The sequence below is a fragment of the Hyperolius riggenbachi genome, chromosome 9 (genome assembly GCF_040937935.1).
Source record: "Hyperolius riggenbachi isolate aHypRig1 chromosome 9, aHypRig1.pri, whole genome shotgun sequence".
NCBI lineage: Eukaryota > Metazoa > Chordata > Amphibia > Anura > Hyperoliidae > Hyperolius > Hyperolius riggenbachi.
In genome coordinates, this window is record NC_090654.1 from 256,058,760 (window position 1) to 256,076,900 (window position 18,141).

Consider the following 18,141-nt stretch of genomic DNA (forward strand, 5'->3'; position numbering starts at 1 on the left):
ATGTTAATTAGATCTCCTCTAAGGCGTCTTTTCTCTAGACTAAATAAACCCAGTTTATCTAACCTTTCTTGGTAAGTGAGACCTTCCATCCCACGTATCAATTTTGTTGCTCGTCTCTGCACCTGCTCTAAAACTGCAATATCTTTTTTGTAATGTGGTGCCCAGAACTGAATTCCATATTCCAGATGTGGCCTTACTAGAGAGTTAAACAGGGGCAATATTATGCTAGCATCTCGAGTTTTTATTTCCCTTTTAATGCATCCCAAAATTTTGTTAGCTTTAGCTGCAGCGGCTTGGCATTGAGTACGATTATTTAACTTGTTGTCGATGAGTACTCCTAAGTCCTTCTCCAAGTTTGATGTCCCCAACTGTATCCCATTTATTTTGTATGGTGTTAGACCATTGGTACGACCAAAATGCATGACTTTACATTTGTCAACATTGAATTTCATCTGCCATGTATGTGCCCATATAGCCATCCTATCCAGATCCTGTTGCAATATAACACTATCTTCCTTAGAGTTGATGATTCTGCACAATTTTGTATCATCTGCAAAAATAGCAACATTGCTCACTACTGTATCCACTAGGTCATTAATAAATAAATTGAAGAGCACTGGACCCAGTACAGACCCCTGTGGGACCCCACTGCTAACAGTCTCCCATTTTGAGTATGATCCATTGACCACAACTCTTTGTTTTCTGTCCATTAGCCAGTTCCCTATCCAAGCACACAGACTCTTCCCCAGTCCTTGCATCCTCATCTTTTGCACCAGACTTTTGTGGGGAACAGTGTCGAATGCCTTAGCAAAGTCTAAGTATATCACATCTACAGCATTCCCAATATCCATATATCCATCCATAGACACCTGCAACATCGTTTACATTAAAAGTTTTTTTTTTATATATATCTTATTGAGTTTGTTATACTTTAGTAAATGGAATCTGTAAAAAAAAAAAAAAATTCTGAGAAAAGCCTACTTACTTTTACGGCTTTACAAACGTCACATAGAAGCACCTCAATGCTCCGATCCTCAGTGGCCTGTAGGGCTGGAATGACCTCCCGCTGCTTCCAGCTCTCTAAAGTTACAGCGCCGCTAGCCACAAAATCCCTGAAAGGTATATGTAAAGGCAATGTATAGTGATTTTCAATGTTGTTTTGTTTATTAGATTTAGTAAGCAAAAAAAGGCTTTTTAAAGTTTTTTTCTTAAAGTAAACCTGGAAAAAAAAAAACAGCCCTGGGATGGGGGGGAGGAGAGGGTACTTACCTCGGGAGGGGGAAGCCTTTAGAGCAGGCATGGGCAAACTTGGCCCTCCAGCTGTTAAGGAACTACAAGTCCCACAATGCATTTGTCTTTATGAGTCATGATTGTGGCTGTAAGACTCCTGCAATGCATTGTGGGACTTGTAGTTCCTTAACAGCTGGAGGGCCAAGTTTGCCCATGCCTGCTCTAGAGCCTAATGAGACTTCCTCCATCCTATTCACCCTCCAGGATCCAGTGCAGCTGCTTTCCCATTGGGCTCAGGCGGCAATAGCCGAGCATGATCGGGTCTGCTCCACTGCGCAGGCGTGGGCGGTTGTTTGCCATGGGCGCAGTGTTCCCTAGATAGGCCTCTGTCTGTGCACTGATGCAACCAGGCAGGGCGGAGGCAGAGGCGAGAGAGGCTCCAGCCTCAGGGCGCAGCATAGGAGGCGCGCACAACTCACTCAGCTATCATTCCCCTATCATTGTGTTTGAAGCAGAGAGAAATAAGAAAAGGGGATACATGGCATTGACTGCAGGCCAAATAACTAGAGATTAAGGTGTTGGATGGGTTGGGGGCCCTGGGGGGGGCTCTTAGTCTAATAGCAATCAGTGTGTGACGGCTGGGGGGGGGGGGGAGGGATGGAGAGGCGCACTTTGGTGTCTCAGCCTTGGGTGCCGTAAGACCTTGTCCTGGTTCAGGCTACTGGAGGAGATTTCTGTAGACATCAGTCGTATGCAATTCCATTACCAAACATGACATACAAAACTTGATAAGACAAATACTTCATAGAAGGGGAAAAAAAAAAAAAAAAAAAAAAGATCAGCACAGCAGCTAACCAAGGAACCAAGGTAGGATCTCAGCAACAGCATTGTCCATGTATTATACTAATTTATAAATTAAACACGTCCTGATTAACAGAGCTTTACCTTAACATTTTGTTGCAGTTAATATTGGCAACTACAATCAGTTCAAAGTTCTTCCTCTTCCTCGAGATGTATTTTGAAACCGCTTCGTTATATCTAGAGTGAGGAAGATGAGATCACTTAGCTGATGCAGTTACTCTCTCCAACATAACACATTTTATCTTATTACAGAATAATTGTGACATTGTGGAGGATCCTGACAAAAATAATTGGTTATTTTTGTTACTTTTAACCGATCTTACCCTGGTTAGAGTGGAAAACGGATCGATAATAGAGTCAGTAGGAAAGGGCCCTTGTAAGTAAGCCTACAAAGCTATGCCATTTAAAAACTATATATACTGTATATACCAGAGTATAAGCTGCCCCCCCCCCCCCCCCCCCCCAAAAAAACCCTTTTACCTTAAAAAACCTGGAAAAATTATTGACTCTTGTATAAGGTGGGGGTAGGAAATGTAGCGGTTACTGGTTCATTTAAAAGTGGGCCTGAACACTTGCACTGGACAGAAGGAAAACATAGAGAAATGCACCCTGTATGTTCTTAGAGAGTTTATCCTAATTCTCCCTCATCTGTGTCTAATCACAAGCTGTAATTTGATTTTAGCTGCAGGGGAGCCTTTAGGCATAGGCAGTACAGGCCATTGTCTGGAGTGCCATTGGTCCTGGGGGTGCCATGTTGCTGATTAAGCCCCACCCCCAAATGAAGCCCCACCCCTGGACTAAGTCCCACCCCTGTGGGTGTTCTATTACTTGCTTCAGCTGCATCTACTTAGTGTAAGTTGCAGGCAGCTGCCACCTCTGTGCCTTGTGCATCCTTCTTTCCCCTTTTGTGCCTCCTTCTGTCTCCTTGTGCCTCTTTCAGTCCCTTGTGCCATGTCTGACCCCCTGTTTGTCCTTGCGTCTCCCTCTGTGCCTCCTTAAGTCTCCCCTGTGCCACCTCTGTCTCCTGTCTCCCTGTGCCTCTTTATGTCTCTTTTGCCTTTCTTTGTCCCCTTGTGCTACCTCTGCCCCCCTGTTCCTCCTTCAGTCCCACTCTGCCTCCTGTCCTCCTGTGCCTCCTGTCTCCATGTGCCACCTCTGTCCCCTGCGCCTTCCTCTGTCCACCCGTGCCTCCTTTTGTGCCCCTTTGTGTCTTGTGGCTCTGTCTGTCTGCCTCCTTCTGTCTCTCTGTGCCTCCTAACACCCCCCTCTGCTGTTTTCTGTCCCCCGTTTGTGCCTCCTTCTGTCCCCCTTTGTGCATACTTCTGTCCCCCTTTGTGCCTCCTACTGTCTCCCTGTGCCACCTCCTGCCCTCTTTGTGCTTGTTCCTGTCCTCCATTGTGCCTCCTTCAGTCCTCCTTGTGCCTCCTTTCCTCCTGTGCCTCCTTTTGTCTCCCCATTGTGCCTCAATCAGTATCCCATTGTGCCTCCTTCTGCCCCCTCCCCCCCCCCCGCCATATGTTGTGTCCCCAGGTGATGAACTGGCTTGCAGCGTCTAGTAGAGGCTGCGCCAGTTCACTGGCCGCAGTCTGTAAGCTCACTTCTGCAGCCTGTGGAGTCTGTGGGTTCTGGCAGGCAGAGCAGGGTTATAGGAAAAAGGCATCCAAACCCCTGCCCTGGAGACTATTTGTGTCTCCAGTGCAGGGCTTCAGGCGCAATTTTCCTGTAGCCCTGCTCTGCCTATCAGTGCGTGAGTTTTGCAGCCAGAGTTGGTGCATGAAGATCATTGGAGGAGCTGCTGCGCGCCAGAGGGAGGCCGGGAGAGGAGTCTTCTGCAGGTGAGTAAATCTTTTTTTTTCCTTATAGGTGCAGGAAGGTATCAGGGCTATTAGGGGGAACCTATGGGAAACGGGTGGGGGGGGGGGGAGAGGAGCCCCGCCTATGTGTATTTTCTGGTGAAATGCTGCCTCAATAAGTGTAATTTCTGGTGAAACACTGCTGCATTACAATTATTCTCTGGTGAAATGCTGCCGCATTACGATTATTTTCTAGTGAAATGCTGCAATATTATGTTTATTTTCATGGGGGGGAGGGGGGTGGCACCACAGGTTTTCTCGCTTGGAGTGACAAAATGGCTTGAGGCGCCCCTGCTTAGCTGAGTGGCTGCCAGGGCAGAGCAGCTAGACGGAAAACACATGATGTTAACAATATGTCTGCTTCCATGAAAGCAGGAAGTAGGCACACTGCAGATTTATTGCAGTGTTTGTATCAGCTGTCTGTAACAAACAAATGTTTTTCTTTAACGGTTAGTATGCTGTTGTTTATCTTTTAGAGCTGAGATGAAGTTCTGAGTTCAGGTCCACTTTAGTCAAAATACTATCCATCACCCCCTTGCCAGCATGTATTTATGTATGTTTTGCTATGGAGCACACGATGAGACAACAGAGACAGCGGAGACACTGCAGGAGAAGCACAGTACATGCTGAGGCCCGGGCAGCAGCCAGCAGGTGCAAGCAATGTGGCTAGGCTTAAAGGAATACTATCGATTCACATATTTTTATCAATTGACACAGGAATTGTTTGGGAAGTGCTGCTAAGTACTGGTGTATACATTTTAGTAGCAACTTCTTTGTTTACTGTTATCAATATACATTCAAACTTTACTGATGCCAAAACTGATGGCTGACTGAGCCATGAGGAGAGGGGAAATTCCCCTCACACTTGATCAGTTAACGCCATACCTCCCAACATTTTAAAATAAGAAACCGGGACACTGGCCACACCCCTAACCACACCCCCTAACCACACCCCAACACGCCTACCAACGGTTTTTGAAGATTTTTTTTATTTTATTAATATTTATGCCCTTATATATTTTTTTTAATAAATATACCCTCATACACCCTGCCCGTGGGTGGGGAGGAGGGTAAGGGTGCCCGTGGGTGGGGAGGAGGGTGAGGATGGGTGCCACTGCAATAAAAAAAAATGACCGAGGCGCCAGCCGCGCCTAAGTGGTATGCGGGATGCGGCAATAGCATTACTACCTCCCTCCCTCCTTCCCTTGAGATCTGCCCCCCTGTGTCCCCCGTTAGCAGAGTGCGCAGCGAGTGGAGCAGGCTGTCATCTTACCTGCGTCCACGCACGCATACCGATGTCCGGCCTCACTCTGCTTCCTGTGACGTCACAGGAAGCAGGAAGCTGGATAAAGACATCGGTATGCGTGCATGGACGCAGGTAAGATGACAGCCCGCTCCGCTCGCTGCGCACTCTGCTAACGGGGGACACAGGGGGGCAGATCTCAAGGGAAGGAGGGAGGGAGGTAGTAATGCTATTGCCGCATCCCGCATAACACTTAGGCGCGGCTGGTGCCTCGATCATTTTTTTTTAACTCGCTGCCCACTGCCGCCCGGGACATGGGGGGCTCATACCGTGATAGCGGGAGAGCCCCCCCAAATCGTGACAGTCCCGACGAGATCGGGACGGTTGGGCCCTATGGTTAACTCTATGTGTAGCTCTGTGTGTGACAGAGAAGAGAGCTCCCAACAGCTGCAGCTCCTGAGTCCTGTGTTTCTGACTAACCTGTCTGAAGAGAGCAGAGGAAATGTAACTAATTGTCACATCTTTTTAATACTGTTTTTGCTTTCAGAGTTTGATATGTTTGATATTTGCTTTCTGTAGTCTGATATGCAACTCTGGCTGTGCATTGAAGCAGACACCCCTTCTGCAATTGATTTGTCCAAATATAGCTAAATCCTACCCTCAATAAATTACAGCTTTTGCCTCTGATATTTAACATGAAAAGTAGGAAAATGTTTACACAGCTGCTTAGACATTATTTGCACACTGTCATTTTAGAACAGTTGGGTATCGATAGTATTCCTTTAAGCTCAGTATATGCCGCAAGCTGCTCACCATAGCACTGTACATGCTGCTCTGCTCAGGCAGGACGTTGGCAAAAAGCCCATAAATCTGCATTCACAAAAGCCGTCACCAATCACCAGCTCCGCCCTTCCTATGGCGGGTGGGGGTGCTGTCAGGGGCTTGCAATTTAGTTACTCGAGTATAAGCCAAGGCCCTCACTTTTGGGTCCCTTTTCTGAGCCTAAAAACTCGCCTTGTTCTCGTGTGTGTGGATATAGATAGATAGATAGATAGATAGATAGATAGATAGATAGATAGATAGGAGAGAGCTCTCTCCATGCTTTCTGATCTTGTACTGTTTCCGCCAGTAGCCTTAAAGTGAACCTCCGGACTAAAAATCTACTCAGCAGAACTGAAAAGCCTTGGTATTTCTTTAACAGTTTGACAGCATCAGAACTTTGTTTTTCTTACCAAAGCATCATTTTTAGCTGCATTTTTATCTAAGCTCCACCCATCAAAGAAAAAAAGCCCAGGCTTTTTTCCCCTGATGCTGTGCAGAGCATGATGGGATTTCCTATGTTGTTGTTCACGTTGCCTAGCAACTGGGAGAGGTGCTCAGGACACAGGACAGTTGGAACTGTTTGCCTGTTCTTTTAAAACAGGGTGGGTAAGAGATTACTTTACCTATCTATTTTAATTAACATAACGAATGTAACTTAATGACAGTATGTTTGTTTAGGCTGGAGTTCCTCTTTAAGCTCCATCCTGTGTCGGCTTTGATGGTGTCAAGCCAACGCGTTCTCTGGTGGCCTTGTCACGTTTTGCCACTATTCAGTCCTAGCATTAGGTCTTTCTCTAAGGAATTTGATCGCATCACATGGCCGAAATATGTGAGTCTGAGTAGACAAGGGCGTAATTAAACCTGGACCCCCCTACAAAACTTTGTATAGAGACTGTCTACAGATCTTTGTCTGCGCAGAGAGCAGAAAGTATTATCTCTTCTTGCCCTCAGTTGTCAGTCTCTCAGGACGGGGCCCCCTGTGGCTTCTGGACCCCCCTACGGCTGCATCCCTTGCAGTGTCTATTGTTACGTCCCTGAGTCTGGTGATCTTGCTTTCCAGTGATGGGTCTTATGCTAGAATATATATGTGTATAGGGAACGTATAAGATCGAACTATTCATGACTTATTTTGTCTGTAAAGTAAGAACACAGACTATTGTCAAGTTGTAATGGCGGCAAGGGACATCTCCTGTTTCAATGAATGAGGCTACTTTCAAAATTGGATGCGTCACAGTGCTGCATAATAGCCGCATTGTGGTATAACATTGCGGCAAAACAAGCACATTAACAGTTACAGTGATATTGGGGTAGGATGGAGGTACCCAAAAGTATATTTCCTATAGGTGTTAAAATTTTGAAATATAAAGGAGAGGTGATCATTTACCTCTCCAGAAGATACAAACACCAGTTCAACTGGTAAAATATTTATTCAAAAGTTCTGACAACGCGTTTCATGGGTCATGGCCAGCTTCCTCAGGTCAATATAATTATGCCTTTAACCACATAGGGGGTAGAGTGTATGCACCTCTATTAGCCTATTAGTGACAATGAAGCATAGTTTACATTGACTGTATGCTTCACTGCACATCACTATATGTGTTGTAACTCCCAAATAACAGATTTTATTATATAATGAGAAATATGTCCATAAGCCCCACACAGCAGGGCTCTGTTAATTACCTGTACAGGAACTGCTCCAGAACCCCAGATAGGGCACTTCTCATTTTGTCATGCATGGACTCTGAAATTTCATCCGCTTTCTCCAGTTTACTGCGATACTCCTATGGAAACAACGAGTTTCATCAAAATTAAACGGTTAACAGAGATGCCTCAGTGAAAGTCTGCTTGTGACTAGCAGATAGCAGTGTGACTTCATATAGAAAAAACACTTTCACAAACCATTGTTTACTTTTTACAGACATGATTTATATAAGCCCATCTTGGAACACAACCCTGGAGTAAACTGAGACTCTGTACTTAAAGCAATCCTTTTTCTCTAATGTTAGTTAAGAAATAAACATCCTCATGTCACAGAGGGTATGTGAGGACAGCTCAAATCCTAGTGGGACATCCCAGATATAGCAATACAGTAGAATAGTGATGAATGTAATCAGCTAATTACAATTACACAAAATTTCACGTAAATTTTCACAATCACATCTATAGGTAATGACGATTTGTAAATTCAATTGATTTTGCATAGTCATTTGTAATTTCGCGTAAAATGTTCTCGTAATTTTCTCGTAATTTCGTGCCAACTTTAGCAGTGAATAGAAAGTCTTCATACATGCCATTGACACCTAAATTGCTACATATATTAAGGAGAGTAGTGGGTTAAAGTAAAAAAAAAATTCCCAAGAGACCTTGTAGTTTTTGAGAAAATTAATTTTAAAGAATGCAAAGAATAAATCATTTTTAAAACTCTGGAAAATAACAGTTTAACCTCCCTGGCGGTAAGCCCGTGCTGAGCACGGGCTATGCCACCGGGAGGCACCGCTCAGGCCCCGCTGGGCCGATTTGCATAATTTTTTTTTTGCTGCACGCAGCTAGCACTTTGCTAGCTGCGTGCAGTGTCCGATCGCCGCTGCTACCCGCCGATCCGCCGCTATACGCGTCGCCGCAGCTGCCCCCCCTCCCAGACCCCGTGCGCTGCCTGGCCAATCAGTGCCAGGCAGCGCCGTGGGGTGGATCGGAGTCCCCTTTGACGTCGATGACGCCGGTGACGTCATCCCGCCCCGTCGCCATGGCGACGGGGGAAGCCCTCCAAGAGATCCCGTTCTTTGAGGGGCTGGGGGGATGCCGCCGAGCAGCGGCTATCATGTAGCGAGACCTCGTCTCGCTACATGAAAAAAAAAAAAATGTAAAAAAAAAACGTATTTGCTGCCCCCTGGCGGATTTTTACAAACCGCCAGGAGGGTTAAAAAACATTTTTCTTTGCCTTTTTAAAATCGATTTTCTCAAACTACAAGGTCTTTTTGAAAAATTCATTTTGTCACTTGTACCCAATATTCTCCTTAACATATGTAGCAATTTTGGTAGCAATAGCATGTACAGGGCCTTTGCTATTAACTGCCAAATTCGGCACAAAATTTCATGAAATTATGCGAAATCGTGAATTATTACTATTACACACGAAATTTATTATTTTTTCTCTGAAATTTCACATTACGATTACGATGCGTAATTGCGAATTTCAATGCAAAATTTCGGCTCACCACTTGCACTTTGCAGCTTACCCCATACAGATGTTTGTGGATCGTATGGACTTTTACGATGCTTTTGGTCATGTACATTATGTTGGATATTACTTTTATTATAGGAATATATTAACCACTTGAGGACCACAGTGTTAAACCCCCCTAAAAACCAGCCTGTTTTTTCCCTAATTGGCCACTGCAGCTTTAAGGCCAAGCTGCAGGGCCGCACAACACAGCACACAAGTGATCCCCTCCCCCCCCTCCCCCTTTTCCCCCCACCAACAGAGCTTTATGTTCGCTCCACATTTGTTTATTTTTTTTAATATAAATATTTATTTCCTTTTTTTTTTTTTTTTATAAAAATGCCTTTTTTGTTACATTTTGCATTTCAATTCCATTAACATTGTACATTACATTTTCATTTCCAGTTTACATACTAGAGCAGCAGTTGGCTCTGTCCGTGACAGTTCTATATGTCGTGGGGGGTGCCCTGATGGGAGTATGTGGAGGGAGTTCAGGAGGCTGACAGCTGAGGGAAAAAAGGAATTACTGTGCCTAGCCGTCTTTGTGTAGATGGCCCGGAGCCTCCGTCCCAATGGCATCGGACTGAAGTAGCAGTGACCCGGGTGAGAGGGGTCGTTAGCGATCTTCAGGGCTCTCGATCTCAGTCTTTTGTTGTGTAGGAGGGCAAGTGAGGGGAGAGGTCTCCCAATGACCCTCTCCGTCGCCCTGATGACCCTCTGAAGTAAGTGCCTGTCGCTGGCAGTTGCGCCAGCTTACCAGACCAGAATGGATGAGCAGAGGATCGACTCAATGGTAGCGGTGTAGAAATTGGTCAGAATCTCCTGGGTCATGCCAAACTTTCTCAGCTGGCGGAGGAAGTACAGTCTCTGCTGGGCTTTTCTCTGTATCGCCGTGATATTGGGCCTCCAGGTGAGGTCACTGGAGATTGTGGTGCCCAGGAGGCGGGCGCAGGGTACTCTTGCCACCTCCGTACCATCGATGTGAATTGGGGGTGGGGTGGAAGAAGACCTTCTGAAGTCGACAATTAGTTCGACAGTTTTTGCGGTGTTAAGCACCAGCCTGTTCTCCTTGCACCAGAGGGAGATTCTCTCCACCTGCTGACAGTACTCCTGGATATTGTCCTTGGTGATGAGTCCAATGATAGTGGTATCGTCGGCGAACTTGATGACCTTAACTGAGTCTGCCCTGGATCTGCATTTGTTTGTGTAAAGGGAGAACAGCAGTGGAGACAGGACGCATCCTTGAGGCGCACCTGTGTTCGTAGTCATACTTTGTGAACTGATGTCCCCCAGCCTGACGACTTGGGTCCTGTTGGTGAGAAAGTCTGTGACCCAAAGTCGTAGGCTTGGGTGCACTCCCAGAGCAGCAAGTTCTTCCTGCAGTAAATAAACGGCTATCACGCCATCTAACAGTCTCCCTAGCGGCGATTGCCGCTCGGAGACTGAAGAGGCGGCGGAGCTCCGACCCCCGAGCAGGAGATGTGCGCGCAGCGTGCGCGCAATCTCATGCAAATTAGAGCCCCAGGACTTGACGCCAATTGGCGTTAGGCGGTCCTGGGGCTGCCGCAGCGTCCACGCCCATTGGTGTGGGGCGGTCTTTAGGTAGTTAAAAAGAATGTTAAAATACTTTTTTCTTCCTATGATGAACTCTTCTAAGAGAATTTCTGCAGTGTTTGAATTATTAACTGTAAAGTTTGTTCAATAATAGTGTACATTTGCTCTAAATGGTGCACAGGAGACCAGGATTCGAAGCTTGGCTCATTCTGTCCAGTAAGCCAGCACCTATTCAGTAAGGAGTCATTGGGCAAGACTCTCTAACACTGCTACTGCCTACTGTATGCGCCCTAGTGGCTGCAGCTCTGGCACTTTGAGTCAGCCCAGGTGAAAAATGTGATTTAAAGTGGACCTGAACTCTTGCACAGGACAGAAGGAAAATAGAGAAATGTACCCTGTATGTATTTAGAGAGTTTAGCCTGTTTAATTCCTCCTTTTTTTCAAATCACAAGTTCTAATTTAATCTTTCCCCTCTGTCCCATGACTGCCACAGCAGAGATGGCAGATAAGCTGATGTGAAAGCACAGGTTGTTAACAATATGTCGGCTTCCATGAATCAGGAAGTAGAAACTGTGCATATTTATTTTAGGATTTGTATCAGCTGTAAAAAAGATATGTTTTTGTTTAAAGTTTATTATGCTGTTGTGTATCTTTTAGAGCAGAGAGGATGTTCTGAGTTCAGGTCCGCTTTAAATGTCCTGTGTCTTGTCTTGAATGCCTATTTAACCATGTTGTGTTAACATGTCCTAATTTTCAGGACCACAAGGTGGTGATAGAGTTCTGTTTTTTCTTCTAGTTTGTGCGATCTCTAATTTTATGCTTACTGTGTCAATCCTAGCTGTTGAATTTTACAATTTTTCAGGGCCTAGCTTGAAAATCTCCTGCATGTTTCATGTCCCATTAAAGGATGTCATAACACTGCTCATCTAGATGGTATTGGACAAGTCTAATACCATATTTCATAGCCTTATGCACCTGTTGGGCAGGTCTCCTTCCCTATCCACACCAATCCCCAAGCCCCTGAACCCACCCCACTATTTTACCAATAGATGGATGATGGACCGCTCCTCCATTGGCTATAGTATTCTCTAACTCTTTTCCCAAAGTTATGACATTTGCAACATTCATTTGTCAGTTCAAATAGCCATTATGGACCAAGGTTCAATTGCTGTCCCCCATGACTGAAGTGTCATGAAAGTGTATTCCATTCATTTCCCTTCCCCCAGTTTGTGCATTTTTACCGAACACCCATTATCTGTTTATGAGTGACTGTTTGCCATTTTATGTTTTTGTTGTTAGTTTTATTATGCCAAGAAGTAGTTCTATTGCCTCGCTAGTTCGATCAGAAATCGGCATTCCGCAGCTATAATTGGAAAATGGCATTGGAAATCAGATTTCCGTAGAAATGGCACATTACTGCCACTTGGTAATTTTAGCCCTATCATATACTCAGAAGCATTGGACCAACCAGAGGGTGCCAAATGCTTTCTCGAAAATCGGACTACTGAAGTAATTTCAGATCTCAAGATGCAAATACTACCGACTATTTCCTTGTATCTGGCCTAAAATTTAAGTGGTATTACCAATTACCATGGTAAAATTCTGCATTCTCTGATTGGAAGTATTTGACCAGTCAGAGAATTCGGAAGCTTGTAAGTAGTACGGAAAACGTCTCTGTAATGGGTAGAGGCCGGACGGTGCTTTAAATGTGGTATGTAGGATTAATTAACCAATGGGAAGGAGTAGGGCGGGCGAGGAAGAGTGGCGTGGTGTAATCAATGGGGTGCGGAAGGGAGTATGCGCATGTGCCGATGTCCGCTGCATCCTTCTTGAGTGTGGGCACGCAGAGTCTCAAGGGGGCACATAGTGCGGAGGACCTAGCGCAAGCGCAGTATGACCCAGAGGTACAGAGCAGCCATATTAAAGATTGGTAGAGGCTTCTGGTTTCCGCCCACATCCCAAAAACATACAGATAAGTTAATTGGCTTCCCTCTAAATTGGCCCTAGACTGCAATGGACATATTACTATGATAGGCATTAGATTGTGAGCTCCTTGGAGGAACAGTTAGTGAGAAGACTAGATATAATCTGTAAAGCGATGCTGGCGATGTCAGCGCTATATAAATACAAAATAGTAACAAGCGATTAGATGGTATTTTGCATGTGTGTGCCCTAAATACCGGAGGAAAAAGAAAGAAGCTCTTACAGTTTTTTGAGGAATGGTCTTTACCTGAATGATGTCTTCTTGTAATTGTAAATTATAATAGTTTTCCATTTTCTTGGGTTCTTTGCCACCTTTCCAAGATTTAACTTCATTTTGTAACTTTGTGTTCATGGACTCTTCCATGTTTATCTGCAGGACAGGAGCCAGTCCAGAATGTACAGACAAAAAGTGAATCAGTAAACTTGTAGATGCCAGGAAAAAAATCATCGCTTTGTTCATTATAGACTCATTTTTTCTAATCCATTTTCTATAAGTATGTCTCGTTTGTATTTGTACAATATAGTATAACATGCACAAAAACATTAAAAAAATGTTCAAATAAGACAGTAGTGTTCCAGTACTAATGAGCTAGCTGGATTTTATAGTCACTTCCTGTCTACCTCAGGACAGGAGAAGAGGGATTTAAAGGAATCGTCAGGCAAAAAAAAAAAAAGTTTCACTTACCTGGGGCTTCTACCAGCCCCATGCAGCCATCCTGTGCCCTCGTAGTCACTCACTGCTGCTTCAGTCCCCCGCCGCCAGCTAGTTTTGTTTTTGCCAACCTCGGGGTCTGCGGGCCGCATTGCGTACATTTTTATGCATTCCCGCTAGTGCAGGAACATTAACACATACATTTTTACGCGTTAGTGAAAAATGTACGTGTTGCACCACTAACACGTAAAAATGTATGTGTTAATGTTCAAGCACCAGGAATGCGTAAAAATGTACGCCATGTAATTTCCCTGTGTTTCTCCACCCTCTGACTTTATCTCAATACCCATAGACTGTTTGCAGTGTACATTGCGTAGGATTGTATATTGCCTAGTCAACTCATATCCCTTGTGGTAGGGGCAGGTGGCATTGCTCAAGACTGCTTAGGTCTGATGGCCCTATCTAAATTCTGCTATGGGGCCCCATAAGCTCCAGCTACGCCTCTGCTGAAGTCGTACCAGAAGTATGAAACTAAACAACTATTTTGTGGCCATTGAAAGGTAAAAATCCCTAGGCATTCTGACTACTATAAGGGATGTGTGGCTTTAACATGGAAGTCAAGCCCAACTGCTTCCCACCCATGCACAGCCAGTGGCTTCCTGTCCACCACAGCACAGACTGAAGCAGAGTGTTTCTCTAGTGTACGGTTTACATGCTTCCCCATATTGCTGTTAGCAAGTTCTGATTCCTGATACTGACCTAGCTTGTCCTGCTACAACCAAGTGCGATCTGATGTCTGTCATCCACCTACAACCACTCTGCTTTTTGTATTTACCATAGGCTTGTTTCCTGTTTGACCCAGTGGGCATACTAACTGAGGTACAGGGTGGGCCGCATCGGGTGTCACCAAAGAAGGGGTGACAGCTGGGCAGTAGCAACTGAGGCTCCACCTAGTGGTACGATTAGCATTTGTAAGTCTTGGGACTAAGGGAAAGGGGCCAATATCATTCCTTCCTCCCTCCCTCTGCATCCCCCCCCCCCACCACCACCATCACCACACACACACACACACCCTTGCGTTCATCTGCAGTGTAGGGCAAAGCAGGGAAGCTTGCGAGTGAATCTCACCTGATCCCAATGTGTCTATGCTCAGGGCCGGCCTTAGGTTTCACAGTGCCCTGAGCGAAACCTGATTTTTGTGCCCCCCTTCATCCTCTTCGCGCATGCGCGCACACACACACACACGCACGCATGCACACACACACGCCCATATGCAATTCCTTTTCTCCTGAGACATCTCCTAGGACAGAGTCTCCCAACTTTTTTTGACGTTGTTACACATCACGCCAAATGCTCAGATCTCTGTGACATGTCTCATATGTATAATAGAAAAAATACTATTAATAAGCACAAATGGATGGAAAGAGTGCATTATCTTAAATATACTTAAAAATGAAGGCTAGAACCCTTCAGGAATATTAATAAAAACAATCAGTGGGACAGTTAGCTGCTCCCCCACCACCATTTCGAATGACAAAGAAAGACAATTTGCACCACACGTTATAGCCGCAGTGTCCCCCCCAAAAAAATAAACGCCCTCAAACTCAGTATAGGTAGGTAGCCAGGTATAGGTGCCATAGTATAGGATCTCATGTGTAGGTGCCCTCAATATAGGTTGCCAAGCATAGGTGTCCCAGTACAGGAAGTCAGTTGAAGGTTTCTATCCCCCCCCCCATAGGTAGCCAGGCATAGGTGCCTCCAGTATAGGTAGCCAGGTGTTGGTGCTCTCAGTAAAGGTAACCAGCTATAGGCGCCCCCTTGGAAGCCGGCGCCCTGAGCGACCGCTCCGGTCGCTCATATCAAAGGCCGGCTATGCCTATGCTCCACGGCATTCGGCAACCACTCTATTTCTGGTTTCTTTTACGTGTTGTAATTACACGCAAGATGCAGGGATTGGTTGGGCAGAGAGCAGTCGGCTGCCCGAGGAACATGGACACATCACATTGGGAAACATTGGGATCGGGTGAGATTCACTCACAAACCGCATCACTGCGCCGTACTCTGCAGGAGGACACAGGAGGGAGTACCACTAGACCTAGGGGCATAGCAATAGGGGGTGCAGAGGTAGCAACCACTTCGGGGCCCTAAATGACCCTCCCTCAACTACAGTATTAGCTCTCTATTGGTCCTGTGCTCATAATAATCACCTCTATAGATGCTGTGAATAGTGGTAATCATTAACAAACTGTTCCCCATCCCCTTCTTGCACCTTTTACACTGTAGTTGCCATTGGCAGGTTTTGGTGCGACGTATCAATTGTTATGTATAGAGAGCTTGGGGGGCCCCATTGTAAAACTTGCATTGCGGCCCACAGCTCCTTAGCTACGCCACTGACTAGAGCTGTGTTTTGTAACACAGTTGAGCACAGCATAAATCGTATTTCAGTAGCTTCTGCAGAGGGGTGAGGTTCATAGCCAGCCTTTGACCTGAGCGACCGGAACGGTCGCTCAGGGCGCCGGCTTCCAAGGGGGCGCCTATAGCTGGCTACCTATACTGAGGGCACCCACACCTGATTTCCTATACTGGGGGCACCTATAGCTGACTACCTTTACTGAGGGCACCAACACTTGCCTACCTATACTGGAGGCACCTACGCCTGGCTACCTATGGGGTGATGGAGACTAGAGATGGCCCGAACCTCCGATTTTAGGTTCGCGAACCTCCACAAACGTTCGCGAACCGCCAAAGTCTTCAATGGGGAGGCGGCGAACTTTGAAAACTAGAAAAAATTATGCTGGCCATAAAAGTGATGGAAAAGATGTTTCAAGGGGTCTAACACCTGGAGGGGGGCATGGATGAGTGGGATAGACGCCTAAAGTCCCGGGGAAAAATCTGGATTTTACGCAAAGCAGCGTTTTAAGGGCAGAAATCACATTCAATGCTAAATTGCAGGCCTAAACTACTGCACATGTATACGTCAATCAGGGAGTGTAATTCTTCCACCTTCCTCCCCTCCCTCTCTGATTTTATCTTCCAGGGATTTGTAGGCTGTCAAAAGCAAGCTCACATACATTGGCCAGGAATCGAACCCAGGTCAACTGCTTGGAAGGCAGCTATGCTCACCACTATACCACCATTGGCCGGGATTCAAACCCAGGTCAACTAACATTACAGGCTGAAGCTAGCCATTTCACTCATCTCTTCAACTACAAGAAAGGCCCAGGAGTAGTCTTAGCTACCGTAATATCTATGTTACGGCAGGGCCCTTATTACACTTTCTCTTACAGGGCCATGGAAACTGTTTTGCCCATGCGATAAAGCCAAAATGAAAGGTGCCAAAATGAAATCATGCCTAGCAGAGGATGGTGGTTTCAATCCATCAACCTCTGGGTTATGGGCCCAGCACACTTCCGCTGCGCCACTCTGCAGTTTGCTTACATTTGTATACAATCTTCAAGTTTAATAAGGGTACATTAGTTGAAATAGTTACACTACAATCTATGTTGTAATCTATCCATTCAATTCATGGTTATTACTAGTATTTTTTCAATTATACATATGTGATGTATCACAGAGATCTAAGCATTTGGTGTGATGTGTCACAACGTCAAAAAGGTTGGGAACCACTGTCCTAGGTGATATCTCTGGAGAAAAGGTGAATTGCATATAGGCCTGTGTGTGTGCGTGTGCGCGCATGCGCAAAGAGGATGAAGGGGGGGGGGGCACAAACATCTGGTTTCGCTCAGGGCGCTGTGAAACCTAAAGCCGGCCCTGGTGAGGTTTATTTCCCTTCTCAGCCCCCTGTGACACTGAACAGCCTTCAGCCAATCAGTGAGAATCAGGAACTTGGGAGGGGAGATAACAAGCTTCCCTCTACCAAGCAATGCACCAGAATAGAACCAGGCTGAGTGAGATAAGATTTATTATAGCAGTAACATTTATGATTATAAATTATTGCAATGCAGTCTGCATGTAGACTACATAATAAGCAAACAGAAGTGGGTAAATGGAATTTTATGGCTGACAATCCAGCTTTACCAGTCAATTAATAATATTCTTGGAATTGTGTAACTATGTATAAGTTAATCATTATATCTTACCTTTGCAGAAGTCACATAGTTCCGCTCAAGCTTTCTTAACTTGCGGGGTTCCACTAATGGTCCCAAGTCCTGTGTATCTATGCCTTTCGAAATGGTTGGATCATTTAAGATTTGCCTATAATGGAGGCAAAAAAACCACACATTTCAAATGAATCTAAAGTTGAGTGAGGTATGGTAGTCAGGTATGAGCACAGCCCTGTGCCCTGCAGGGTGAATGCTTCACTTTACCCTTCATTACAGATGTCGGCTGTCCTCATTATTATCTGTATCTAAACTGCAATCCTGTTGTCGATTGGGAGCAGATTGGACATTTAGGAAATAATTGTCAGATCCTGTCAGTAGGATGGGAAATTGCATTGTGTGTACCCAGCATGACATCCTACCATATTACTATCTATTATACTGTATTGTTCATGGCTGAGGGAGACCTTTCAAGAATCCCCCCCTTGAAAATCCTGGGTTTGCCTCTGCCTCTCAATGCAAGTTCAAAGTGCAGAATGGCAATAAAATTGAGAAAAGTTAGGACTGTAAGTGGCCAACATTGCAATATACATGTAAAGGAGATCTGTTACAAAAAAATAAAAAAAAATAAGATGATGATTTTTTTTTTAAAGGTGCGTACA

General features: G+C 45.3%; 1 protein-coding gene across 1 annotated transcript in view; it reads right to left on the reverse strand.

The window, feature by feature from the left end:
- Positions 1–18,141, reverse strand: part of LOC137532026 (tumor necrosis factor alpha-induced protein 2-like) — a 75,251-nt gene that overhangs the window by 28,485 nt on the left and 28,625 nt on the right. Inside the window, exons 6-10 of the mRNA XM_068252117.1 lie at positions 17,519–17,633; positions 13,014–13,136; positions 7,690–7,790; positions 2,176–2,268; positions 986–1,112 (exon numbers count right to left, since the gene is read on the reverse strand). Coding sequence (XP_068108218.1) covers positions 986–1,112; positions 2,176–2,268; positions 7,690–7,790; positions 13,014–13,136; positions 17,519–17,633 — 559 coding nt within the window. The remainder of the gene's footprint in view (positions 1–985; positions 1,113–2,175; positions 2,269–7,689; positions 7,791–13,013; positions 13,137–17,518; positions 17,634–18,141) is intronic.